Source organism: Acartia tonsa, chromosome 11, assembly GCF_053477335.1.
Source record: "Acartia tonsa isolate MP-2025a chromosome 11, ASM5347733v1, whole genome shotgun sequence".
Taxonomy (NCBI): domain Eukaryota; kingdom Metazoa; phylum Arthropoda; class Copepoda; order Calanoida; family Acartiidae; genus Acartia; species Acartia tonsa.
In genome coordinates this window covers 13,307,995-13,335,907 of record NC_137270.1, presented here as the reverse complement: position 1 = coordinate 13,335,907, position 27,913 = coordinate 13,307,995, and the positions used below count along the sequence as shown (strand labels likewise).

The 27,913-nt window shown below is 32.2% G+C and overlaps 2 protein-coding genes across 4 annotated transcripts; both read right to left on the bottom strand.

Annotated features, from left to right (window-relative positions):
• Window positions 1-133: 133 nt before the first annotated feature.
• Sec31 (COPII coat complex component secretory 31) lies at window positions 134-23,131 on the bottom strand. 3 transcript variants are annotated; one of them, XR_013883964.1, is made up of 37 exons: window positions 22,988-23,131; window positions 22,602-22,729; window positions 22,156-22,219; window positions 19,842-19,932; window positions 19,541-19,618; window positions 18,818-18,933; window positions 18,383-18,493; window positions 17,738-17,826; window positions 16,396-16,619; window positions 16,125-16,200; window positions 15,791-16,001; window positions 15,521-15,595; window positions 15,069-15,114; window positions 14,690-14,742; window positions 13,766-13,913; window positions 13,486-13,592; window positions 12,511-12,568; window positions 11,920-12,068; window positions 11,383-11,500; window positions 10,192-10,328; window positions 9,910-10,001; window positions 9,305-9,432; window positions 8,181-8,258; window positions 7,578-7,679; window positions 6,994-7,140; window positions 6,745-6,911; window positions 6,199-6,334; window positions 5,489-5,556; window positions 5,074-5,209; window positions 4,201-4,345; window positions 3,805-3,854; window positions 3,503-3,621; window positions 3,120-3,232; window positions 2,832-2,919; window positions 2,282-2,359; window positions 1,012-1,666; window positions 134-359 (listed from the first exon to the last, which is right to left on the bottom strand). XR_013883964.1 is itself a non-coding variant. In XM_080176817.1 (36 exons), the coding sequence occupies exons 1-36, from the start codon at window positions 23,042-23,044 to the stop codon at window positions 1,625-1,627; spliced, it is 3,825 nt and encodes a 1,274-aa protein (XP_080032943.1). In that variant the 5' UTR covers window positions 23,045-23,131; the 3' UTR covers window positions 134-1,624. The 3 variants fall into 3 exon arrangements, 1 of the variants encoding a protein (XP_080032943.1); XR_013883965.1 differs by having other exon boundaries at window positions 1,406-1,666; XM_080176817.1 differs by having other exon boundaries at window positions 134-1,666.
• On the bottom strand, window positions 23,102-27,904 carry twr (signal peptidase complex catalytic subunit SEC11 homolog C twr). Its single transcript, XM_080176819.1, has 8 exons — window positions 27,761-27,904; window positions 27,358-27,406; window positions 26,618-26,691; window positions 26,001-26,072; window positions 25,523-25,594; window positions 25,020-25,093; window positions 24,500-24,583; window positions 23,102-24,114 (listed from the first exon to the last, which is right to left on the bottom strand). Exons 1-8 carry the CDS (start codon window positions 27,815-27,817, stop codon window positions 24,063-24,065), a joined length of 534 nt encoding a protein of 177 aa, XP_080032945.1. The 5' UTR covers window positions 27,818-27,904; the 3' UTR covers window positions 23,102-24,062.
• Between the last annotated feature and the right edge of the window lie 9 nt (window positions 27,905-27,913).

The window sequence follows — 27,913 nt, the reverse complement described above, 5'->3', positions numbered from 1 at the left end:
GCTGGGTAGAATGCAGTAGGACATTTTTACCAAAAATAAAAGCTTGCACATTTGAAAAAAATTATCTGAAAATAAAATAAATGATAAAGTTGATACTGAACAATAATTTTAAATATCAAATAATCACTAAGAATAATAAAATGAAAATATATTTTTAAAAACAATAAAACACAATTCTTTATTGAGAAATCACATTATCATATGATGCAAATTATATATTAATTATCATATTATACATGTAAAATAATAAATACTAATATAGTTTATAAATAAATAATAGAATAATTAGACAATATTTTATAACAACAAAGCATTTTCTATTAGCGAGGTGTGTTTTTATTTAAGCAATATTTTTTCTGCTAAAAATATACCATAATATTAAGTTAAAATGATAGGTCAAATGCAGAGAATTATTATCTTAAAGGAATTTAGATATAGTGAGAAAATATTTTGTTCCTATTGACCTATTCCTGTACCAAAAATTAAATAAATTATAAAATAAAAACAACGTAGATATAAAATAAATATAATAAATAACAGAAAAAATATGTTTTAGCATATTTAAAAAGATTAGATCACTCAGATTACTTTTTATTCAAGGTTTACATGGATAGGACAAGGGACGATAAAAAATCTCCCCCCAACGAGAAACTAAATTTGAAAATAATGGCATAGTGTTATTTCCAAGCACCCATATACAAAATTGTTATTTCTCGCATCGTATTATAACAGTTTTCCGCTGATATAAAAATGTACAATTATAAGATTAAAACCAGTTTTTTAGCCCCGAGATGCTTGATGGTTGTACATTTTTATATTCGTAGAAAACTGGATATAATACAATACTAGACATAAAATTTCAGTATAGCGGAGTACCGATTCTAATCCACCGGATATTTATCGGTTTGGAAGCTATACTGGAAAATTGATTATTTTATTTGGAGAAGATTAAATTATCGTCATCTCCCTCCCATTATAATTTTACTAAACTAGCTTACTTAAAGCACTCACCTATTATTACACTGATATCATAACGTTTCTTTATCGATCTAATATTTTTTATAAATATATAAAAATGTTAATAAGATAGATTCTTAATTATAAAGCTTAAAGTATTAATCAAGTGGGGTGTAATATAGTAAGAGGAAAAAATACATTTCGTAATAACTAAAAATAACGTAAAATATTCTATTTAAAGAATATGTAGTACCAAATCTATGGCAATATTCAACAACAAAATAAAATTTAAATGCATAAAAATAATGTTACTTTTTTATAATAAAATATTGAATAACCAGGACTTGAAATGTAATGTATTAATATGATCATAATGCAAATTTTAAATTCAATTAAAATTAAATTCTTGATTGAAAAGAAATTTTGAATTATAAAACTTACAACATACCTAAAATTTTAAATCAAAAGAAAATTTATGAATTTTTTGTCATTTTGTTGTTGTTTATCTTAATTGGGGATGGAAACATGTCACCTGAAGTATGAAAAAACTATTTTGTCTCCGACTTTCCTATCCGTTTGTTTACTTTGTTGCTTAAATTTGAATCTTGGTGGTGTGTTTTTTTGACAGTTTTATTTGAAGTGTAGCTTCTGTATTCCCGACTTGTTACTACTGCTGTTGTTCTAGGTATACTCCTGACTGCTGAGCAACCTAAATATGAAAATAAATAAATTATAAAATGGATGTAGAATATACGTGGATGATATAACAGGAGAAAAATTGTCGTGAATTTAGGTTGCATTTATTGCATTTATTGGTCGGGCCGTTTATCCAGTAGGAGGAAAGAGGATGGGGTAAAGGAGAGGGGTGGGGGGGATCGTAATTTTAGCCCGCTTCAGAGTTCACTTTATCATAGAACATGAAAATCTGGTGAAAGATGCAAGTAAATATACATCCATTGTTATGAATCCTGTTTTATTTTAAACTAAATGTTTAAGAAGTCTTTATCTGAAGACAAATTTACCCCTTCTTTAAATATATTGAATATATTCCATGAAAAGTTTGAACACTACTAGTTTTAAACCTATAAATCAAAACTCAATAAAAGTATGAATAAACGGATAAGATAACGCGGCTATAAAACTTTAGGAACCAGAATGATTAACAGTTCAATATCCCATCCCTGCTAGAATTGAAATTCATTGGTTTTAAATTATAATTAAGGAATATCACTTAAAGAAAAGACTTAAACACCCAGAAAAGTTTTACGAAATTAAACCCAAATTTTATATCATAAGAATGTTATAAATAACTAAAGTATTCTACCTGTATCAGAACTTTAATTCCAGGCATGAAATCTGCCAGTTCTGCAAATGACCCTCCAGCAATTAACCCGGAAATCACCTAAAGTAAGGATTAAAATAATATGATTAGCCTTCAAGAGAAGGTTACTTTATGTTCGTGTCAACTCATGTACAGACAGACGTACAAACAGAACAGCTGTATTTCACAAAATTTGACTGAAACACGGACAATCAGATAAAACAGTGGTTTTTAAAACTTGTCACGAAAAATAAAAAAAATATGAATTGTAAGTAAAAAGAAGTAAATGACAAAACATTTAGGTATGTGGCGCATCATCATATAAAAAATAAATGACAATCTATATTTATGATACATTTATTTATGGCTCAGAAACGTTACTAATCCAGCGGATATTAATCCGTTTCAAATCCATATTGAAAAATTAGTTTATGTTGTTGTATAATTTACTTGTATAAAAGTCTCATTATACAATGAACAGTCCAAAATCACAGAGACACATAAAAGTAAAGCGTAACAGTAATGTAGCTGCGCTGCTTTAACAAAATTCTACCTGTACGCAAGACATGTAGTCGTACTGACGTACTAACATCACAATTTGATGCAATCCTTGCAGCGTTACTTCACTCAAAGTTTCTTTCCTAAAACATAATTCTGTTACAATATGCAGGCATCTTCAGGGATAAGACAATGAACGATAGACTGTTTTACATCCCATGTGATAAAAAACAAAAATACCACGTCTGGAGATCAAAATTTTTGGTTGAAAAGTTTGAACACTTTTGCTTTGAATTAATAAAAAGAGTACATAAAGTATTTGAGTCAACGAAAAATTTAGTACCTGAGCTTATTATAAAGAATCTCTAATTTAGAGTGGACATCATCCAGTTTTCTTTTAGTCTGTGGGTGTGTTGAGGCTTGTTTACATCTGTTCAATAACGCGTCCAATACTTCCTAAAATAAAAAAAATCATCTCTAGTGAAGGAATGGTGGTGAATATAAAAATATATGATTAATTACCTACACAAAACAGAATCAAATTAAAATACAATCACTTAACATCAAAATATCTGTCGGTCTTATCATGAAAATAGTGGGACCTTAGCTGACTATCAATACATGTATATTATGTATAGTTTAATATATAAAGAGATGATAATTAATTCAGTATATTATGGCGATCAGCTATTTTTCGCCAATCGCAAAAAAATGTTTTTCTTTTACCTGTATCTCAATGTGTTGGGCTGGTATGGGGGCCAGAGGGACGGGTTCTGGAGCAGGGGCTGCAGGCTGAGGAGCTACAGGTCCACCCATCTGACCACCAGGTTGTCCTCCCATCATACCTGAGTGCAGTTTAAAATAAATTGTTGGGGGAAAACGATAAAGCTGAACAAAAAAATAAGATTAACCATTTATATTCCTACTTTTACTTTACGGTTTAAAAACGATTTGATTCTTGTAGAAAACTCAATTTAAATTCCTTATATTAAGAAAACTCTTTAAAGCTAATAAAGGTAATGCATTACCTTGACCGTAGGAAGGTTGAGGGGCTGGCTGAAATCCGGCCCAGCCATTGCTAGAAACAGATATAAAGATTAGTTTTCACAAAATTACTTAAAATTTTTTTTTTTAAATCTTACGTTTTTTGGGAATCAGATGAAAATCGACAAAATATCTTTGAAAAATAAAACAACTTTTGGTTGGATTGGATAGGTACCGCTTTCCCTTAATAAAATATTCCCCGACCGACATCGTAGTAAATACACTTTTTCCATCTTTAAATTAGGGACTTATAAAAATTCATCTGCCCGATGACAAGCTTAACTTAACCTAAAATGAGCAATAAATATCCAAAATAAAATCAAAAGCCAGTGTAAAAATACGACGAAACCCACTACTTCGTTTTGTTTCCATCATCCTACCTGGCATTAGCAGGCTGTTGATAATCAGGTGCAGCCGCAGCCACAGCTGCTACCGGCTGATGCGGCTGGAAGCCGCCGGAAGGTGGGGGAACAGCCGCGTTGCTAGAATCCGTACCAGAATTCATCAGTGGGGTGAAGATGGGCCCTGGAAAAAAAAACATAAAGTTTTAATGTTTTTTTTTACACTTTTTCTTTTTAGGTATACAATATACATACACTAGCGGTTTCGCCCCTAGCCTCTAGGGGCTTTTTTCCTAAAGGTTCAGGGGAGAATTTTTAAAATTTAGTTCCTCAAACGTCTGACTTGTGCTTGGTAGATTAAAGAAAAAACATTATTTTAAAATTATTATATTAAAAATATTAAAACATCCAAAATAGTTAAGAATAAACACTTTATGTACTTGAAGTTAAAAAAATAAAATTCATAAAAAGAACACTAAATAAAGATTAAATCTCAAGCTCAATTTTAAATATTAAATTTCATATTTGGTATTTTTAATATATGATATTATATAATGGGAATTTTAATTTTACTAATCAAAATTAACAAATTATAATGAGTGAAAATATCGTGTAGCTATGAAATGAGTTAAACACGTTAATTGCCTCTTGATGAAAGGAATCTACATAAAATAATCCAATGCATATTTCTGAAGGAAGCTAAAAATTTCATTTTTTAATAAGATACTTCGTCTAAACACTAGTTATAAAGTAGCTACACTACTAAGAATCTTAGCATAAAATAAAGAATTATGTTTTTATTTTTTCCCCTGATGATTTCATACTTAAAACTGAAATATTAATCTCTTTAAAATGATTTCTTCTTTAACTTTTTATTTTATCAGTTGTCTCGTATACTGCAAAATCTCTTACCTTGGCTCATATAGCTTGGAGTTGGAGGGTTTTCTGGAAGCTTCGGCTTGCTAATAACAGATGGTGGCGGGTCATTCCACCCGTGACTGTTCGATACAGGTGGTTTCCAACCTGGGCCTCCGTGGTCAGGGGTATACTAATATAAAAAGGGTGATAAAAGAAATTAACAAAAAGTTTGTCTACTTCACTTTAAATTATACTGGTACCCAAAGTTTGATAAAACTTTGGATACTCTTATTGAACTTTGATTGGTCGGTTTAAAACTAGTAATAGACAAACTTTTTAAGCAATAGCTTTAATCTGCGGAAGAAGAAATTTACTTCATTGAGGATGTGTATCAATTTATCGTTTATTGTCTTATCCCTTAAGATCTCTGACGATCTACCAATCTTCGAGAAAAAAACCTCCAGCCTACCTTAAATCCTTGTACAGGTGGCAGAGCACCGCCAGCAGAAACAGATTCACTTGTGTTGCGAGAACGAACTAAAATAACAAGAGAGATTGTGTCAAATGCTTTGTTGCAATCCAAAGAACACTAATGTTAGTTGTGTTAATTGAGGATTATAGAATAACGGGACAAAATTATTAAAGCAACTCAACAATGATCTAAAAGCTTTTTGGTAGAAATAAAGTTTCTGATTGAAGGAAAATACCTATGCTTTAAAATTCTAAGAGTTTTTTAACGAAGAATGTAAAAAGTCAAAGATGATATATTGTTGTAAGGACCATGGGATTGGGGAGCTTACAAAAAAATACCTCTTTCATTTAGTGTGATTATAATATAACTAGCGGCTACGGCCCTAGAGACCCCTAGAGGCACTTGAGAAGAGTCGAATTTTATAACCCAATTTAATATTTTAGATTTCAAAACGAAGTAAAATTTTTTTTTTTTTTTGGGGGGGGGGTATTTTTTTGGCGTTATCCTCTTAAACGGTTAGCGAGATCCTTCGATACGAACACACAGACACACAAACAGACAGATATCCTGTTACTTTAGTATAAGGATAATAATATGCTGCAACTGAGAAAACAATGCAGCATTTTTATTAATTCATATGATAGGTAATACAACAAAACAAGATGATTTTATCTTGTTTTGGTGGAAAAGTTTGGTGCTCTTCATACCTGGAGTGGCCATACTGCTAATAGGTTCAGGAGTGAAAATGGCGGGTTGAGGGGCCAATCCTTGGTTGTTGGCAGGAAACTGGCCTTGTTGATCTCCGTAGCTGGACACACCGTAGCTTGGCTGCTGATATCCTCCCTAAATATATTTTTGTCTTAATCTGATATCTAAAAATCAGGAAGAGGACAATTGCAAAAATATCAATATTGATTGCAAATAGCTTTCATGCAAATGTAAACATTTTGAAATGAAAGAAAAGTATCAGCCAATACCATTAAAATCCCTTCAGTTTTCAAACGGAAACAGTCTTCCTAATACTATAAATACGGACAAACCTCGTTGAATAACTATAAATCAATTTCTTAATTTTTTTAACTCAAAAAAAAACTTTAAATTCAATTATGATAAAAGGCTAAATTCAGAAATATAAAGATAAACCCCACAGAAGTATAGAAGACCAAACAAAGCTTAAAAAGAAACAACAAAAATCAACACATTAATATAGGCTTTGTAAAATGTTAATGATTAAATTTATAAAATGAAAGTACCTGTCCACCGTAATTCTGATAGCCAGGGGCACCAGCCGCAATCGACGGATCAACCGCCCTGGAACGCCTCATCAGTGGGTTGGTGCCGGCGGGAGTAAATGCGGGTAAATCTGCGGCGGGTGGCGGTGGTTGGAACCCACTTGCGGGCTGAGAAGGTTCCATATAACCTACAATAAAAGGATCATATTTAAACAGAAAAAGTTTAATCTAGAGCATGTATAAACATTTTGTCTCAATAGTAATATTTACCATAACTGCTGCTGACAGGCGGCTGTGCATATAACGGCTGTGGCTGACCATAGCTGGAAACTGGCTGCTGCATGGCTGGTGCTCCAAATCCTGCATTGCCAGCACCAGGAAGACCAGTGTTGAAGCTTGGTTGGACAGACGGAAGGCCTTAAAAAATAAATATGCTTTAAGTCTAAATTACAACTACAAATCTTTTTAACTGTCTATCAGATTAGGTATCCTTAGATACATCTATCTATCTAACTGAACCATTTATTGTATTAAATTGTCAGAATAGGTATACTTATAACCATCTATCTATCTTACTGCACCATTGCCTTTATTGAATTGTCAGAATAGCTATCCTGATATCCATCTATTAATCTAACTGAACCAGTAGGTACTTATATTAAATTGTCAGATTGATTATACTAATATCCATCTATTTATCTAACATCCCAGTACCTGTATTAAATTGTCAAGATTAGCTATCCTTATATTCATCTATCTATCTAACTAAACCAGTAGGTACTTGTATTAAATTGTCAGATTAGGTATCTAATATCTATCTATCCATCTATCTATATAACTGCACCACTCCGTACCTGTATTAAATTGTCCAGGTTGGTTGTTAGGAAGTCCATAGCTGGATTTTCTCTCAACAGGCTGATAGGATGACCGTCTGCTATCCGGTCTGGAGCCTGGTCCTGTAAATTTGTTTTAATATCATTTGAAAAGAGGAGCATGCATGAACGGGAGCAATAGATTCTAAGCACCTTCTAGCAGTATTTCTAAATGTTTTTTTTGTGAATAATATTCTAGGGTTTAAAATATTAAGCATTCTTTTGTAAAATATCAAATGTTTTGTTGAGTTCAAAGGTTCAAATAAAATAACACGCCGAAACATAATCAAATGCTGTAAATTACGAAAGTACACTTATAAAACTGTTTATTACAATATTACAAGTTACCATCCCTTTTACTAAATAAACATTTTCATTGAAAAAGTTTACTTTTATTTCACAGCAATTTGAACTCTTTTTGTAAATAAGGAAATAATGAAAATCTACCCCCTACCCTATTATTTTCTTACTGCCTGACGAATGTTACTTCAATCATTTTATCGTCCATTGTCATATCCTTTATAAATTCTAACGCATATTCCTTAACTAATACTAACACATAATTTTTTGCACTTTTTGTATTACCTGAATTATTTCTGTTGGCGTTGCTACCATAGGCAGAAGGTTGCTGGACTGGTTGTTGTCTGCCAGCATTTACTGGTCCTAAATTGATGCAATTTTTTTAGATGTATGTATTCCTTCAGAGTGACTGTTGAGCACTGAACCCCCCCCCCCTCCCCCCCTCTATTGCAATAAATTGAATAAGAGATGTGTGATGTTTCAATTGTTATTATTGAAGGGCATTTTAGGTTAGACTATCCACAGGGATTAAGCATCAGACAAAAAAATTGAAAAAGGGATGAAGGAATGTTGCAGTGCTTAAAAGGCACCGATTATGTATAATAAAGTCATTGCTTCTAGGTTATTTTCTATGGGAAGAGAAAGGGTAAAAATAGGCAAATACATTACTAACAAATATTTAAGGCTTCTCATTTTTTTTCTTCTAAAGGGGTAGTTTCACAAAATGCATTTGAACTTAATTTAGTGAACCGCATATTTTTTCCTAGTTAATTGGTTGAACTACATTTATATGGAATATATTTGAAACAATTTCAATTTTCTACCACGTAGTTTTTAAATAAATAAGACTTGAAAATCGTCTTTTTAAATTGAATTTCATTACAAAAAGATGATTTTCAAGTTTTGACATTTTTAAAACTACGTGGTAGAAAATTAAAATTCTTTCAAATATATGCCATATAAATATAGTTTAACACATTAACTAGCAAAAAATATGCGGTTCACTAAATTAAGTTCAAATGCATTTCGTGAAACTACCCCTTTTAGTTTTTAGGTATTATTTAAAGAAAACGTTGAAATATAATTTAGATAAGATATATTTGTAGAATTTAAACCTATTAAAATGATGAGATTACTAAAATAAAACTCTTACGCTTAAGAGCACTTTTATATCTTTTCATTTTAAGAAATATTTAAGTTAAATGAATTGCAAAAAGAAAACGGCATGGATACTGGATAGGTAAATTGAAGATATTTTTAATCTTCCCTCACTTTCAAAACTATACGTAAAAATTAAAGATTTACCCACAACGAAAAATTGCTTAGGGATTCTTAAAATTAAAACAAGACAGATTATGGGTGGGATGTAAGAATAATTAAGCAGCTACGCTCCCAGAAGAAAAGCTAACCTGCAACCGCCTTTTCCAGCCGTTCCTTGAGTTCCTGTAGCTGCGGGTTGGCACCTGTGTCTCCCAGGTACACCAGAGCTGACTGCAGGCAGCCTTGACTGGCCAACAGGACGGCGTAACTTGCCAATCTGTTAATAACAATATTAGTTTTAGTAGCAAAGTTACTCTATAATTTAATTTAAATGTCCGTCCGTTTGAAACAATTTTGGGGAAACGTGATTTTCTCGGCTCTTTTCCCATAATTTTTGAGCTTCGCTTCTTATGGATGTTGTCATCCTTGTTTTTTAAATATGTGTTTGAAAATAATCATGAATGACATCATCTTTAAAGAGAAGTTCTCTCATACAAAAAATTGTTGTCAAAAAGGTTAAAATCTGCATATCTTAAATGGGCGAACGTGCGGACTTTCAGTAAATAATTATAGAGTTGCAAAGCTTTCTAAACCGTACCTAACATTTACAGGAATCATCATACAAAGTTTGAAAATCATAGGACAATTCTAACAAGCTCAAATTAACAATAACAACATTGTGTTACTTACAGACATACCGTTATTTTGGAAAAGTTACGCTTACAACAGTGACCCTTCATGTTTAATAAATTACCTGGAGGCTAATTTGCTGTCAGCCCCAAGGTTAGCGTTCAGACCTTGAGCTTGAATAGCGGCGCGTAGCATCACTACAACTTCAACCATGTCCTGTATAAAACAATTTTGTTTAGAGAAATATTTAAATAGTAATCAAAAGGTATGGATCCTTTGGGTTATAACTACAAAAACAAGAGTAGTTAACATGAAAAATTCGCCGTTTTGAATTGTAAAAATAAATACAGGTGTGTTTGTATGTTCTAACAAAAAATATTGATAATCAGAAAACGGATAAGCATACCTGTAACTGGTCAGGGGTACAGGTTTCCTTGATCCAGAGCTCCAGAACCTTTTCCATGTCCATTGAGACAATATAACACAGCGTACTGGCAGTACGATATTTGGCTCCTGCCTCAGAAAGGCGAGCTGCTAAAACTCCTAAAGAACATAAGGTTACTTTATGAAAAATGCCGCGTTATTCAGCAAATACATTTAGTGGTAATAAAACACAGAAATACAATAATTTGCAATCTATAATACAAAGTAGCTTGATGTCTGTCCGTCTGAAGCTTAAGATCTCGGTAACCACTGAACCGATCGGATTCTACTCTTCAGGGAATATACCTACTGGTCCTGTGGTGGTTATAGGCTATTTTCTTGGTGGGTGGGACACCTCCAACCCCCCCAAAAATAAAAAAACCACCCCCAAAATTTTTTTTTTTACATTTTTTGTAAAATCTCAGTAACTGCTGATCAAATTGGGCTCTACCCTTCTAGGAATATACCTACTGGTCCTCTGGTGGTTTTAAGCTATTTTCTTGGGAGGGTGGGACACCCAAACCCCCGCAAAAATAAAAAAATCCCCACTTCCAAAATTTTTAATCTTTAAAAATTTTTGTAAACAAAAACCAGTAATTGGGGTGGGGGAACCCCACTGCAACATGGGCGAAGCCCCCATGAATCCTCCCCCCCCCCAAAAAAAAAAATTTTTTTCTTTAATTTTAATTTTTGTGTATGCGAACAACCTGGGTTTAATTTTACCACAGAGTAATTAAACAAAGAATAATTTTTTTGAATATTTCCATTAAGGAGGGTTGACTTCCCATAACTTTATAGGGCGAAGCCCCTAGAGGCTAGGGGCGAAGCCGCTAGTTGTATAATAAAGAAGAAATGCAGAAACTTTTAAAAATCTAGGAAGGAAGAGGACAATGGGATGTTTATTACACTAATCACCAAAGTTTTATAATAATGTTTTCTTATTCATTGGCTTAACATCCTTGGGGCCTTTTATTGAATTTGTTTATTTGTTGGTTCCATAAGTTTAGTGTCCAAACGTTTCCTTCACTATTTGCAATCTACAGAAGGGGTAATTTTGTGTATTTCTATTGGGGTTATATATCAATTTATCGGCCATTGTCTTGTCCCCTTAGATCCCTTAAAAATCTCCGCTTATTCGCAAAAATTCTTATCAAATAAAGTCAAGATATCATACCTGCCAACTTCAATCTCCTGTCCTGCTGACAATAGACAACTACAGCACACAGAACCTGTTTCCAGGACTCCAGGTCGGCATTTGTCACCAGCTTCTCCCAGCTGTCATGGGCTACAGCCTGTTAACAAATTACAGTAATATTTAGAGGGATAATTGTGGTATTAGTACGTTTAAATTATTCTTCTGATATCAGAAAGTAGGCAATATATCAGTTCAATGAATGTATCTCACCCCTATCAGGGAGGGAGGGGACATTAAGCTGTTGATTACACTAGTCCCCTAAGTTTTATAATAAAGTTTTCTTATTAGTTATCTTAAAATCTTTGGGGACTCTTATTGAATTTTGATTTTTTTAGGATGAGTGTTCACTGTTCAAACGTATCAATAACTAATTGTAATGTACAGAAGGGGTAATTTTGTGTATCATCATAAAGGATGTACATCAATTAATTAACCATCGTCTTATCCCCTTAGATCCCTGCATCCCCATACATAAGGAACTATTCTTATTTTTCAACACAACAAGTATCCGCCTACCTCCACGAGGGCTCCATTACCGCCTCCGTTGTTCTCTTGCTGGAAGTACAGAGCCTGTGTGCTGGTGAGAACAGCCTGACCGGCCTGCGCAGACAATATCAACGCGTCGGCCCAGCGACGCTGCTCAATACACAACTTAACAGCCAGCTCTGAAATATTCACAGCGTTAGAAAATCAAATAAAAAAACAATTAGATAAGGTAGTCAAAGTGGAATATGCAAAAAAAAGTCTACTGCAATTTTTGGAAGAAAAAAATACAAAATTGTAAAACGAGTTAGTTGGGTCTAGTAATCAAGGGGGTTCTGATACTTTATCGAAAACAGGGAGCGTGGGCTTTGTATTAGGAGTGAGAGAATAAGTTATTTGGCAAAATAGTTTCCTTATGGGTTGTAGTTTTCCTTTGGGGTCTCTGGACACTTAAAAATTTTAAGAAATAAGTTTGAAGAGTTAGAGGTAAAAAAATAAAACAAAATATGAAACTTTACGCTTAAAATATATAAATTAATTTCAAAATGATGCATATCTTGTTTACATACCTAGTTTTGTCATATTCATCATTTTTTCATAAAAATTTAGCAAAATAAAAATTACCTAAATTTCCAGTAAGGAGTGCAAGGTTTAATTGGCCGCTTGAGGTTTCCACGGAATCCTGCACAGGGTAATATTTATTTAACATGTTTCTCATGAGCACAAAAATGTTATTTCTCGCATCGTATTTTGTGAGAAACTGATATGTTCTTTATAGGTACCTAAGAGGAGCTGACATAGATCAAATGTGTGCCACAGCTAGGATATCAAGTTAGAAGAAGAGAATGAAGGCATAGACCGAATATGGACTCTTCTTATAACTGATGATCATTGACCAAAGCAATTTTATGTATTTTTTATATGTTGTAAGATCATAGAACAAAATCATTTAACTCGTGTTTTTATTTCTTATCTATTTTATATTTTTATATGTCCTAATTCCAGAGTGAAAAATATGTCTTTGGGGTTTTACTTATGTATCATCATTAATATTTTTATATGTATTTTAGAGAGCCCTATAATGATCAGGTTTAGCTAAATGTATGATTACACTGTGTGTGTGCACTTTTGGTGAGTCACCCGGTTTTTAGCGATTTTCTCATATTTTTAGCCCCGAGATGCCGAAGGCACTGGCTTAAAAAACTAGTTTTAATCTTTTGATTGTACATTTTTATATTCGTAGAAAGCTGGATAATATAATACGATGCTAGACATAGTTTTTTCGTATGGATGAGAACCGGTTCCTATCCACCGGATTCGAATGAATACGAGAAAGTGTTTTCTTAATTTTACAATTTAATCGTTGGCAAGTTATGAGGTAAAATTATTTATCATTAGTCTAAACATCCTTCTCTTGTACTAGCACTTGGTTAAGAGAAATATTTTTTTCAGCGACGAATTCTCTTGGGAGGTTGAAGTAACCCCCCCCCCCCTCAAAAAAAAATAATTATAAATTTTCCTTGGACCTATAAGAAGCTCCACTGCAAAGGAAAAACATGTCAGTTAATGAAACTTTCATATAAACAATATAAGCAGTACCTCAATGTCAAAACCAATGTCTAGGGCAGTAGGTTTAACTTCTAGTTCTGATGCCACGGCAGCTATCACTTCAAAATCATCAGTGGTCTGGTCAGCTATCTTCATACCTATAAAATTAATTTGGAATACCAAAACTTGGGTTATTTATTGACACAACCATAAAGATTTTACACAATTATGTTAAAACTAAGGGAGTAGCACCCAAAATAAAATTGCTGCTGTGTCGCATCACCACATTTTACTACCCCTCTTCCCACCTTTGTACCAACTAAATACTTACAAGAAATATCGGCAGCCACGCCATTTACTTCAGGTTTTAGTCCAGAACCGCCGTTAACATTGGCAGCCGGCTTTACCAGGTTTTGGAGTTGATCATTGATTTCATTGAGGTCGATGCCTAGCAGGTTCAGATATTCAGTTGCAGGATCCTAAATGCGAAGATAGATAAAAACATATCAATAAATACATCTATATATCAAAACTAGAGTTGGGCTCGATATAATTATCTCACTATTGGCTAGGTTTATTCAATGTTTTATTTACTTTCTTTTGGTTATCTGAATTCTGACTATTAACCCTATTCTTCCATTATCTTCTCCCTGACGATTTCTTTCTTTAAACTATTTTAGGATCTTAATATTTTTTTATTTCAAATTATCGTCCTGAAAGGGTTAAAATGTTTAATTAACTGTTAAATTTTAGTTCAATATCTGACCACATTATTTTAAAACTAAGTTTTCTTTTATTTACTATATTATAAATTTAAATTTTCTGTTTTAATGATAGAAATTTAATACTTCAATAGGTATAATTCAAATAGCAACATGAAATAAAAAAAAATGAATTTATTCTTCATGAAGTAAAATAATGGGTCTGTCGTTCTGGTCAATGAGAGTTTATTACGGATTATTATATAGACATTTATTTCCTATATAGATCTGTCATAGATCTTGATAGAATTGTAATTGATTAGTTCCAAACTTTGCGGCCAATAATCTTTATCTACAGAAGGGATAATTCTGTTTATCATCATTGGGATTGTTCAATAATTAATTGACTATTTCTTGTCCTTGAAGATGTAAAATATTTTCAAAGATATGACAATATTTTACATTTAGGTAAAAAAAGGCAGAAATATTCAACAAAAAAATTGGTTTGTGATATAAGCTTTATAGAACACAATTCAAAACATTTAAATAAACACCTGACTAAATGAAGCACCAATAAATTTCCAAACTTTAATTTCATCTTCGTTCTATTGAGAAAATAAGTTCTTTCAAAATTGAGATTTCCCTAGAATAGATAATTAAATTTTGAAGAAAAAAGTTGTTCAAATGAGTAGTTTTTAATTTGTAGATTTTCTTTAAGTAAATATTATCTGGGTTTTTTTTCTCTTGTATGTTTTAAAATTCCTTTAAGTAAGAACAATTTTTAATTGATCCATGTTAATCTAAGTATATTGTTAATGGTAGATATGATTTTTTTATTGCCAATAAAAAAATGTCAGATTTAAAAAAAAGAATCTGTTTTTTTTTTCACATGTAAAAAGTTGACGGCATTAGATGAAAGAAACAAATTTTCCTCTAGGTTGTCCAACTTTGCTTGAATAAATTCAGGATGATTGCCACTCTATAAGCAAACACAATGTATTAATATACGGTTTAATTTTTTTGACTTCATTAGGTAAAATCTTAGATATACTACTAAAAAAAACCGGATGAAACCCGGAAATGAAAAACAATCCGCAGCCTTAGTGGTCTGTAACTCGTACATTTGGGCTGTCCTTAAATTTGGTATAGTTTCCACCATAGTTAAAATAAACATAAACTGGAACATTCGTGTCTCACATTAATTTTTAGAAATAGTCCAAAGAAACATTATTAAAAAGATCCCAAAATTAGCAAGTTTAATATATTATCCACGTAAATTAACACGATTTTTTCCCCTCCCCTTATTTTTACAATATCATAGGCTTTAAATTGATGAATATTACCACATTTTTAAATTTGACAACCGTTTATTAACAACAGTGTGCCTGCAAGGAGGTTTCCAACTTTAGAGATCGGCCAACCAAATTTTCTTCTGTAACTACTTGGCTTACATACACCTGGTTAATTGTCAGTCTTAATATTTATAGGGATAGCCTTTATAACATCATCCATGAATTTTGTATAAAAATCACCACCTTTTCACTATTTAAAGTGATTATTAATGACAGCTGATGCCTTTAAGCTCATTTTTTTAAAGGTTTATTTTTGTCTATAAGAGACATTAGGCAAATGTAATTAAGACTGACAATTTCCTGTGGCAAATTTTTTGTCTGTTGAACACCCTGTGCATTTGTAAATGATTGTGACGGATTTTCAAATGAGACCAGTTTCCCGCCAAAACCGAAGGAGGCGCCACATGGTTTGCGCAACCATTTTGGCGGGCTTTTCAGCTGCATGGGAATTTGGGGCGCAGCTGTTTGTGGCTGTTGGAGTCCCTCCATACCAGGACCAAAGCTTTCAGTGATTCTAAAAGTAAAAACGTATTGATAAAAGTAAGATACCGTGCCCTGAAGATTATTTTTCACTTAGTCACAATTAATAGATGTATTTCAAATAATACATAAAAAGTATTATGTAGGTTAAAAATACCTGTTAGTTGGTTGTACTTGTTGTTGACCTCCCATAAGACTGTACACACTCACTCGACCGTCAAAGCTTGAACTTGCTAAAAAAATTAAGGATAAATATGTAACAAAAATACTTTCTAAAAATTCCCTTAATATTTTAAGTTTAAGACATGTGTATTTATTTGAGTGAAAGGAAAGTGTCCTTCATAAAAAGCTCTGAAAAGTAACAATTTAAATACTCTTTTTGAAAATTGCACTGCTTTTCTTTAACAAGGTTCTGTTGGAAAACTCACCAATGACGGCTGGATTTCTAGGGCACCAGGACACATCAAAACTCCATTGATTAGAGGTCGGTAATTCTGCAACTATTTCTCCCTGCGGACTGTTCGGGTTCCACACTAGAATTCTGTTATCTTTTCCACAGGACAACAATAGATCTGAATCATCCTTGCACCAAGCCAGACTAAGGATTCCTTTTGTATGGCCCTCCAATGTCTTCAATGGACTTGAAGCTGCCCTGAAAATTATCATCGCAATTGAAAACAAGATTATATGCGGCCATGACACACAATGATATTATTCAGAAAAAACATGCCATACTTAATATTATGGTGAGCTAATCAGAGTGTAAAAAATAGAAAATCCATAAAAAATGGGTTATTGAAAAAATTAGACATTAAATTAAACTTACGAACATCCATACATTACACACACACACATACAAAGTGATGAAAGCTAAGCTTTATGTAACACATGTAGCATATTAAAATAATATGAATAGTTTTTTGAAAATTCTTTTTTACATAATATTCAATTACTAGGTATTTAATCTTAGGCAAAAATATAAGAAAAATTAAATTCATTACTTTAATTTCAGCAAAGCAATTCAAACTTTATTTTGATTTAAAGATAGGTATAAATACTAAATTAAAAAGTTTTAACTTTTCTTTTAGGATACATAATCTTTCTTAATAGAAGATATAGACCAATGAATTGTAAAATAATCATTATCAATATTCCGAGATAAAATATTTTGTCTAAAACCTTTAAACTAAACTTTGACATATTAATGGAATTGATTTCTTGAGGAGTTGAGTGATTATTCTTAACTAGCGGCTACGCCCCTAGAAGCCTCTAGGGAACTTAAGGTAGAATGGGAAAATTGACCTCCTCCCTTTTTAAATTTGATTTTCAAAAGAGTAAAAAAATAGTTTTTGGAGGGAGGGGGGTAAGGACACCCTCCCCAAAAAAAGTTTAAAACCTTCCCAGGACCTATAAGAAGCTTCACTGTAAAAAAGAACAATATCGGTTCAGCGGTCAGAGAGATCCTTCGGGACAGACAAAAAACGCTTACTACTTTATATAATAGGATTAAATTTACTTATTACAAGTAATAAGGTTTTATGTCTGGAGCTTAAGATTATAATAACTACTAAATCGATTGAGTTCTTCATTTTAGGAAGCTTCATATAGGTCCCGAGATGGTTGTAGGCTAATTTATTTCTAGATTTAAGTTTTGGGGTGGTTTTAAGCTGTTTTTTTTCAATCTTCGAATACTTATCCCCCATTTATAATAAGGGCACGACATCTAGTATTATATAATTCAGTGCTGTGTTAAAAATAATAATGTATTACCTAAGATCCCAAATTTGAATGATGGGTGTGTGATCATCTTCAGATGCCAAGCACAACTGAGTGGCAACGTCCGGGTGCCAGGCAACAATCTAAACAAGGACATTACAAAGATGGGATCATGGAAAGAAAAAGAAGTTGCGGGTTTCATCGTATTTTCATTTTTCACAGTAGCTTTTGAAGGGTTATATTAGGTTAGATTAAGTAAATGTTAATTATTGCCCCGCAGGGGCTAGAAATAGCAGAAAAGCTACTGTGAAAATACGACGAAACCCGCAACTTCGTTTTCTTTTCATGATAACAAAGATGTTTGTCAATGTTCGAGTCCTATGTAATAAAATAGTTAATTGTAACGGTACTTAAAGGATAGCTTCAAAACCGATTAAAATCTGCTGGATAAGAACCGATACTAAGCCATACTGAAAAATCATGTATCGTATCGTATTAAAAACAGTTTTCTACAAAAAAGAAATGTTCAATAATATTAAAAATAATTTTGTTAGCCAGTGCCTTCGGCATTTCGGGGCTAACAAAACTGGTTTTAATCTTATATAATTGCACATTTTTACATCAGCGGAAATCTGTTTATAATACAAAGCGATTAATGACTCTTTTTCACATTGTTTTTATTATACAAATAACACTTACCTTATAACGCATCCTGGAAGTTGAATCAGAAACTTTGATGATAGGATCATTTTTCCTCAAGTCCCAAACTAGACAACGACTGGCAAATGCAGAGGCCAAAATATGCTGAACCTAAAAAAATCAAATAGATTAATACATATCTCGACAACAGGTAGATGGGCCCTAAATTTTCATAAACCTATTTTTCCAAGCAATTCATTTAAGGTTTGAGAATTTGGCAATGGATTTTAATAAAATAAATAATGGCTGGCATATTCATTTATCTCATCCTATTAAAAAGACCTTGGATTTGTATTTCTTAGAAATGCTAATAGCAACATCTTTAAAACAAAAATTTGGACCCTAGAAATTCATTTATTTACCTGCCAATACCAGGCAAAACATTACATCTAACATCAATTAAAAGTTGGTTTTGGGCCCTAAATTTTTATTTACCTGTCTGTTCCAAGAGATGCATCTAACATCATCAAGTGGCTGAGATTTGGGCCCTGGATTCATCGGGGCTGATTTCTTATTTACATCCCAGATAAAAATTTCTGACTCAGAAGCACCTGACAAAAGAAATATTGGACATTTTTATTTTAAATAACATAATATTGTCTGCTAGTTTTTTTTATAAGTAAGCTTCATCTGCTTGGATAATGACTTTTTAGCGTCACTTTGCAATTTTACGCAAAGTATTTAAAAATAGTCAAAATAAGAAAAGTTGCATTACTTCTACAGCTAAAAAATAATTTTAGATCCAATGCCCCATTCCTATATCCATGGAGGGAATACGTAGGTGGAGCCATAAAGTTGTTCGCTCTATGTATTCTTTAGAGTATAAAATATATTCTTTTATTTAGATAATTAACAAGAACACATTAACTGAATATCAAAGGCCACGAGAAAGTCAAACTATCGGTAAATAAATAATATCCTATTATTTAGTAAGTAAAACTCTCGAGACTCACAAAGTCTATGTGCGAATAAGACACTCGTAACACCCGCATTATTAGATGGCACATATTTCTTTAATTTTTCTAATGCATATTTCTATAAACTGATTATGTATTATGATTATGGAGATCTCAAATATGTTAATAATTTTAAAATAAGCTTTTAATTATGACCGTATGAGTTTTATTCTTATTTCAGCAAGAAAAAGGAAATTCTAACCTGATGCAAGTAGATTGCTCTGGAAGGGGTTAAAATCTAATGCAGCCACAGGACCAGTGTGTTTCTCTTCAGTTGAGACTACAAAAAAAACACAAGATTATTTAATGTTTTTATGTAACTTCCTGCATAATTTTCTATCATTTTTTTTAATTAGATGAAAAGCAGCTTATCTACACATTTTATAAGCAGTTTATAACAATCAAACTAAAATAATCCACCCATCATTTATTGTTTATTTGTATCATCCTTTTCAGCACGTCCGTCCGTCCATCAAAGACTGAAAGATAAAACAAAATGTTACCTAAACTATTTTCTCCTTTGATGAGTTTATGAGCATCATACATGTTAATCACACCCCTATCAGAACCTCCCACAATAAGGCCACTTGGCATCTAAATTTAGGAACTTAATTAGTGATGTTTAATAACAAATTATCCTTTATACCTAGTTATTTCAAATATCTTACCATGTGATTTTTTAGAATAATAATGCTAATAAAAAGTTTATAGAATATAAATAGAGGTTTACTAAATCTTTCTTTTTCATTGTTAAGGAAAATTTTAGGTCGTATCATTTCCAGACATTTTGGGGATAAGTAGATGATTAATTGATCAACATTTACCTATCCCCTTTCCCAAAATTATTTATCACTAAGTTGGAATAAACAACATATAAGGAACGATAGGAAGATAAAGGGGGGGGGGGGATGTGGTGACTCGTCACACGACATACCAGCAATTTTATTTTGGGTGCTACTCCCACAGTTATAGAATCTCGACCACAAAGATTTTTTTTTCCAATCTTGACAAGTGAGGTATTTTTGGAAAGAGGAATATACATAGAAAACGCCCATGTAAATTAGAAAATCCGCAGAAATCAAATTTGCAAGTTATTTGCAAAAATCTGCAATGTTAATTTGCAAAATTAATTTAATGCCTTAAATGACTTATTTAGAAAAAAATCTTTTTATGAAATGTGTTTATCTATAAGTTTAGAACATACTTAAGGCAAAAAAAATTTCTTTAGTGTTACTTTTTTCACCTTATAGATGAAAAAAGCAGTTTCTCACAATTTATGATAAAAAAAAGGTATAGGAACAAAAAATATGTTTTGTCTTGATGTAAACACAATAATTGGCATAAAATCTATCATCCTAAATATAAAAATCAGATATAGACTCCTTTTTACAGCAAATATAGAGCAAAAAGTAACCAAGACATTTTTGCAAAGTATGAAAATCTAAAGAAAATAGTTCTTTTTGATTTTGATATACATATCAGATAAATGTATATAAAATTAGTGATCAAAAACTATAAAACAAGTTATAATTTTTTTCAACCCTATCCTTGATTAAAATGCACTTTTATGTTTACTCTTTACCAAAGTTGCACATAAAAACTCTTTTAATTAGGTTATTAAACAAAATAAATTCAAATCAACAATTAGGCGTTTTTTATAATGCAGTAGACCATTTTGTAGTTGGGTTTTTGGCATTTATTTTGTTTAATTACTACATAAAAAGAGTTTTTATGCACTACTTCAGTAATTCTTAAACCTTAAAGTGCAATTTAATCAATGACAGTGTTGAAAAAACTTATAACATGTTTTATAGTTTTTGATCACTAATTTTATATACATTTATCTGATATGTATATCAAAATCAAAAAGAACTATTTTCTTTAGATTTTCATACTTTGCAAAAATGTCTTGGTTACTTTTTGCTCTATATTTGCTGTAAAAAGGAGTCTATATCTGATTTTTACATTTAGGATGATAGATTTTATGCCAATTATTGTGTTTACATCAAGACAAAACATATTTTTTGTTCCTATACCTTTTTTTTATCATAAATTGTAAGAAACTGCTTTTTCCATCTATAAGGTGAAAAAAGTAACACTAAAGAAATTTTTTTTGCCTTAAGTATGTTCTAAACTTATAGATAAACACATTTCATAAAAAGATTTTTTCTAAATAAGTCATTTAAGGGATTAAATTAATTTTGCAAATTAACATTGCAGATTTTTGCAAATAACTTGCAAATTTGATTTCTGCGGATTTTCTAATTTACATAGGCGTTTTCTATGTATATTCCTCTTTCCAAAAATACCTCACTTGTCAAGATTGGATAAAAAAATCTTCGTGGTCGAGATTCCATAACTGTGCTCCCTTAGTTTTAGAGTAATTGGGTGAAATCTTTTTGATTGTGTCACTAATTACCCCAAGTTTTGGTATCTTTAAAAAAAACGGCGGCGGGACCGCCGCTCCCGCCGCAGTTTTCCGCCGCCACCAAAATTTTTTTTTATTGCATTTCTCGCCGAATTAGGCAATTTGGAATCATTTGAGACCATGTTATTTTTTTCAAAAATTTTTCCCCTTACAAGCAACCCTGCGGGGGGAATTTTTTTCAAATTCTCGTTTATTTTGTGGCTGCAGAAAACGGCGGCGGAAGTTTTTTTTTAAAGATACCAAAACTTTGGGTAATTAGTGACACAATCAAAAAGATTTCACCCAATTATCTCTAAAACTAAGGGAGTAGCACCCAAAATAAAATTGCTGGTATGTCGTGTTACGAGTCACCACATTTCCCCCCCCCCCCCCTTTGACATTTTACTCACCGATCCGTTATCCATACCATTTCTTCCCCAGATCACTTTATGAAATCTTTGCTCTACTGGTAAACTAAAAGAAAAGAGGTCTGTTATACAAAGATCTAGGCAGTTTAAAAATAACTTGTTTATATTTATGGAGAAGATGAGATGCCTAAGCCCATAAAATTAAACAGTTGCAAATCATTACTAGCAACAGATGATTATTTTTCTTATCATGTCAAGCTTTTAAAAGTTACTACATGACTCAAGAATCAGGATTTCTGCAGAACGCTTTTTTCTATAGAGGTGATTCAACAGTACCTGGTAACGATTTGAAATTAAACTATTTTCTTAAGGGTTTAGGAAATATTACTATCAAAGTATATAAAAAAAAGACAAAGGCTGTGAAATCAAAAACTTATATGAAGTAAATGAGAACACTACTTCAAATTTAATTAAGGTTATAACCATACCTGGCAACGATTGGCATGTCATGGCCAGTTTCTGAAAGGTTCAAGGAGTACAACTCCAATGTTGAGGTGGTACTGAAGGTGGCATCCAGCTGCTGCGCGGCTGTTCCAGCCGCCAGGTAGATTGGCACCTTAAATATAATAAGCTTTGATAAAAAGGCGTCTACTTTTAGACATCACCTTTTAAAAATTCTTATGTTAATCATCGTCGATTGTTGAAATTAATTTTTGGCGGAAGCATAAGTTGAGTGTCTAAACGTTCCTTTAACTAATTGTGATCCACAAAAGGGGATAATTTTGTGTATTAATTTTGGGGATACACATCAATTTATCGGCCAATGTATTATCCCTTTAGATCCTTGGTCTGTAATGCATGAATGAATGTATACCTGTGTAGCTGGTGACCAAGCAATATTGGCTGTTCTGTCGACCTCTTTCACCTTCATCTTGCGACACCTGTTGTCAAAAACACAAACCAAAAACAAACTCTATAAGAGTTTAAATCTGAAAGTTGTATATAAACCATCAGAAATAAGACATCAACTTTTAAACAATTTTTATCTTGAGGCTCAAAAAAAAAATACCCAAATAAAACCATATTAATACAGAAAGATCAATAAATAATGTTCGCCCAAAATTAAAATTGTTCAAAGGAAATATCTGATTTCTTATAAACAAAACATTAGGAAGATAGTTATAATACTAAAATCTTTTGAAGACTACAGGCATATATAAGCTGTTAGTACTGTCTATAAAAGAATTAGTCCAAATTTTTTAATGCTTTTAAACGATTTTCACTTAAAATAGTGAAAATGTTAGGAAATATTAATCATGGATCTTTTTCAAAAACTACAGAATACAGGGATAGGGAAATTGATTATAATACTACCACTAACTAAAGTTGCTGGGAAGATTAATTTAATTTCCATTTCCCTGTCCCTGTATGCTGGTTAAAATGCACTTAACATCAATAAAATAATACATTAACGTTACAAAACATGTAAAATAACAAAAAAAAATAAATAAGAATCACATTTATAAAAAAATTACCCCTCTAACATAAAAATTCTCACTCTTTGTATAAAAAAAAATGGTCAAAACCTACATTTTTGATTACCCCTACAGATAGGTATTTAGATTTGAATCCTAAAATATTGCATTTATCCCCTCTCCATTTGATTTTAATTTTACACAAATATTACATAATTCAAATTAATTGAAGTCGCTAAATACATGTTTTTAAGTCTGATTTTACTCACAATTTTTTTGGTCCAAAAACTTGCTCTTAATTACTTAGATAGGTATATTTAACCATTTAATTCAAAGAACATTTATTTTGGCAAAGATTAGTATCTCAAGAAAGAATGAAAACTGAATGGGGGGATGAGATACACGTCACTCATGTGTGTATGTGGGGGGGGGGGAGCTCCCGGGAGGTGAGATCTTGTATAACTGATTGTGTCTCTATTCTCTGTGAATTAGAACGTAGAAGCCCAAACACGACAGAACAGCATACCTGAAAAATTCATCAATGTTAATTGTTAAAGCTAATAAGAAATACCTTTAATATTATAAAAATATCTCAAAATTAATAGAATTTGTAGCTTCGCCAATAGCCTATTGCTTTTTTTTCGGGGGGTTGTGAGGTTATATTTTTCCTCGGGGTAGGTGAGATAGGCCTCCGCGAAATAGCCTATGACTTAAAATTTTGAATTACTAGAATCTGCCCGGTCGTTTGCAATAACTTAAATTATCAAGAGTAGCTTAAAATCATGTTTCTCAGAAAATATATTCCAGAAGGAGTTTATTGAGAGTAGTTTCGATACAAAAAAAATGACGTCATGACCTTATCATGACTAATTAAAATGTACAGATATTCCTTGCTTTAAAAATATTCTTACTTGAATTTAGGATAATCATTCATAACAATGGTGACAATTCCTACGTAGGGCAAAAATCCGCGAGCCCTGCCCACCACGTCTTTCCTAAATCAGGAGAAAAGGTTAATTAGTGAGGATGAATAAACTAAGGGTTAAACTGGTTTGTAGATGTTGTATCAAAAGAAAATTGGGATTAGGGGCAAAATAAAGAAGTTGGGAGAAAAAGTTTCAATCAAAATTTGTCCATTTGGTTAAGCATTAAGGGATAGATTAATGAAAGTTTCAAAAATATTTTTAAATAGTACGTCTATTTAAAAAAAAAAGTTTTTTGGTGAACGATTTAAAATATGCAAATACTACCTTTTAATAATTCACAATTAGAAATCTAACATTTGATGAGGTATACTTTAGAGAATATATTTTCTTTGTTTATCTTTAAACGTTTGTTTAACTGGCTTTCCGTCCATAATACAAAGTCTGTACACACCACGTTCATTTCTTTAATAATATACTGTCCGTCTGTCTGTAACTGTCTGCTTACCTGTCCAACCAGAGCTGTCCAGGGGCGTACAAACCACGGTCATCTACTGAGTTGTTGTCTCCCTTTGTCAAGAACTGGAAAGAAACATCAATTTATAAAATCACAAAAAAAATTCATTAAAAATATCATTAAGTATTAATTCTTAAAATTTCTATTGGAGTAAAATTAGGTGTTTCAAAGTTTGAGGGGGTGGGGGGGGGGGGGGGGAAACATCCCTTTCCTCTTCACCCGCTTTGAACGTCTTTGCTCACAGGGATTTGAAACGGGGTTTTAAAGATAAAATTAATTTGGGGGGGGGGGGGGGGGGTTAGACAGCTTACTTTTCGAGTGATAAAACAGAAATTTCATTTTGTGTCTTAGCTTTGTGGATAATAAACTGTAGTCAAAAGAACTGAGAACTAAATTGACTTTTTTTATAATCATTTGTAATGTGCAATAACAGGAAACACACATAAATAAAATTGTTATAACATAAAAACAAGAACATAACATGATATTAATACCTTAATGCTTCCATCTTCCTTCTCGTGAACTTTGAGAACTCTGTGCACAATTGGAATATCCCTACCATCAATCTAGAAATTAAGAATAACGACAATAACATTTTCCATCCCTAACTAGTAGGACTAGGTGATAATCTTGGAATTTCCATCCCTACATTGGCGGACGGAAAATCGTAAAATATTAAATCTACTCTCTTATAAACCTAAGGGATGCGGAAAATAAATCATATTCCATCCCAAAAATATTGATAGGATCTAAGAGAAATTATAAATGCAACTCTTTGTATCTTGTCAAATGAACAAATCTAAGTACGATTTCTCATTTGAAACATTTAAGGGGTTAAAACTTTTAAAAATGGCGGGGGCAAAATAAAGCAGTTGTAAATATCATCGATTTGATAGTCTTTATAATTATCAATGTCAAAAAGAAGAGGTGATACACTGATAACCAAGCCGCAGAAGCAAACATAAATTTTACCTTAAAGACTACAATTTCTCCTACACGAATATCCTCATCTTGATAGTTAGTAAGGAATAATAGATCCCCTCTCTGAAAGTATAGGGATAGTCAAATTGGCTAGGAATCAATGAAGGACCTACTAACAATATGGCTACACATATTAAGAAGTTACTATAGTATATACTGGCGGCTACGCACCTAGGTGTCTTTGAGGCTTAGAGGGGGGGGGGGGGGGTTAATTCTACAACCATCAATTTATTTCAATTCAATTTTGATTTTAAAAAAATTTTCAGGGGGGCGGTTAGTGATTTTTTTCAAAGGGAGGGTGGTGGTACACTTCCCCAAAATAGTTATAAACCTTCATAGGACCTATAAAAAGCGATACAGGAGAACCATATCGGTTCAGCGGTTAGTAAGATCTATCAGTACAGACAGACAGAGATCCTTTTACTTTAATATAGGGATTAAAAATGTAAAAAAAAGTCTAGGTATTCTTTAACCAAATTGTTTTTGCGTTCATAATTGTAGTATCTGTGCATAATAAATAGCATTCTAACATTCCAAATTCTAATTCTAAGTTAAGGTAATGTTTCAACAGTCAAAGAAACCAAATTAATCACTCCAGTTGAACTGACCTTGAAAGCTGGTTCCATGGATCCTGAAAGTACAACAACAATTGGGGATTCAGAACCAGTTACAACCATCAGACCTGAAATATAAACAGGTTTGTCATTGTTTCATGTTGCAATCGACATATTACTTGGATGTTGCACCAGATTTTCATGTTATCTGATAAAGTAATACTCGCAGCTGGCTAAAAGAACGATACTCCCATCCTCACCCTTTACGCCATCCACTCCTACTGGATGATCGAACTGACCCAAAAAAGAGATCAGTATTAGCATGCTAAATTGACAAATTTCCAGTCAATATATCCACGTTTATCCTAAATCTATTCATGTGGTGTAAGGAGAAACATGTTTGTTAAAAACTTGACGCCATTACGAAAAATACAACTGCTTTTCTATGAGAATGAATAGATTAATTTAAAGGCACCTTAAAAAATGAGGGATATTACAAACAATACTAGTTTTCTCATAAGCTTTGCATGGATTATTCGTCAATTGTTTACAAGGCTGCATTTTCAACCCTAACTTATAAAAAATTAGGAACATTTTTTGGAACGGAATATAAAAAATTACTGTAAGAGAAAGATTGTTAATTTTTTTATTTACAGGCAAAAGCATCAGGGAAATTTAGTTTAAAAATTGGGGAACTAATGCAAACAAAAACTTTTTCAAAAATATTTCAGATTCTGATTAAATCTAAATATTCAAATCTTATTCATATGACTTTCTTAGTTTCATTTTCTTACCTTTCCAAATCATTAAAGCTGAAGACACTATCATACCAAAGCTCAAAACCTAAAAATTATAAAAAACCAGTTACCTAACTTTTTAATAGTATGAGGGAAGGGAGAAGACAATTGTCAACCCCAACACCTCCCACTCCCTCCCCCATATTCACAAGCATTCGAATATTTTTACACACAAGAATTGGAGGGGAAAAAAAATCTTTTGTCCATTGCACTATCACAGGACACTGACAACTGAAAAAATCCGCAAATGTAATAAGGGCATTTTCTAATATACGAAAGCTACAAAATAAAGTCTTTTTTAATCATGCAAATAGTGTATTTCAAAACAAGCGTCAAATTTGCAAAAGAGTAGCTTCGCTCAAAAACATTAAATTCATAGAAAAAATAGAAAATTACGCACCTGGTAGTAAAATTGTCGTTTATCCATCCGTTTGACATCATCAAATATTTGATCCATTTTTAGCGGATTTTTTTTGACCAAGTCTGCAAAATTTTATAGATTATAATTACATATAGATGTGATTAGCGGCAGGAATATTGCACCTGAAAAAAA

What these genes read in the sequence shown, in the direction of transcription:
- Sec31 (XM_080176817.1), bottom strand. Translation starts at nt 23,044, where the DNA reads ATGAAGGTGAAAGAGGTCGACAGAACAGCCAATATTGCTTGGTCACCA. An exon ending in CAGGAGATTGAAGTTGGCAG is followed by an intron (nt 10,329 to 11,382) that starts GTATGATATCTT and finishes TATGTTCTTTAG; the next exon opens with GAGTTTTAGCAGCTCGCCTT. An exon ending in CACCTGTACAAGGATTTAAG is followed by an intron (nt 5,210 to 5,488) that starts GTAGGCTGGAGG and finishes TTTTTATATTAG; the next exon opens with TATACCCCTGACCACGGAGG.
- twr (XM_080176819.1), bottom strand. Translation starts at nt 27,817, where the DNA reads ATGGATCAAATATTTGATGATGTCAAACGGATGGATAAACGACAATTT. An exon ending in AGCTTTAATGATTTGGAAAG is followed by an intron (nt 26,692 to 27,357) that starts GTAAGAAAATGA and finishes TTTATATTTCAG; the next exon opens with GTCTGATGGTTGTAACTGGT. An exon ending in AATGATTATCCTAAATTCAA is followed by an intron (nt 24,115 to 24,499) that starts GTAAGAATATTT and finishes TGAATTTTTCAG; the next exon opens with GTATGCTGTTCTGTCGTGTT.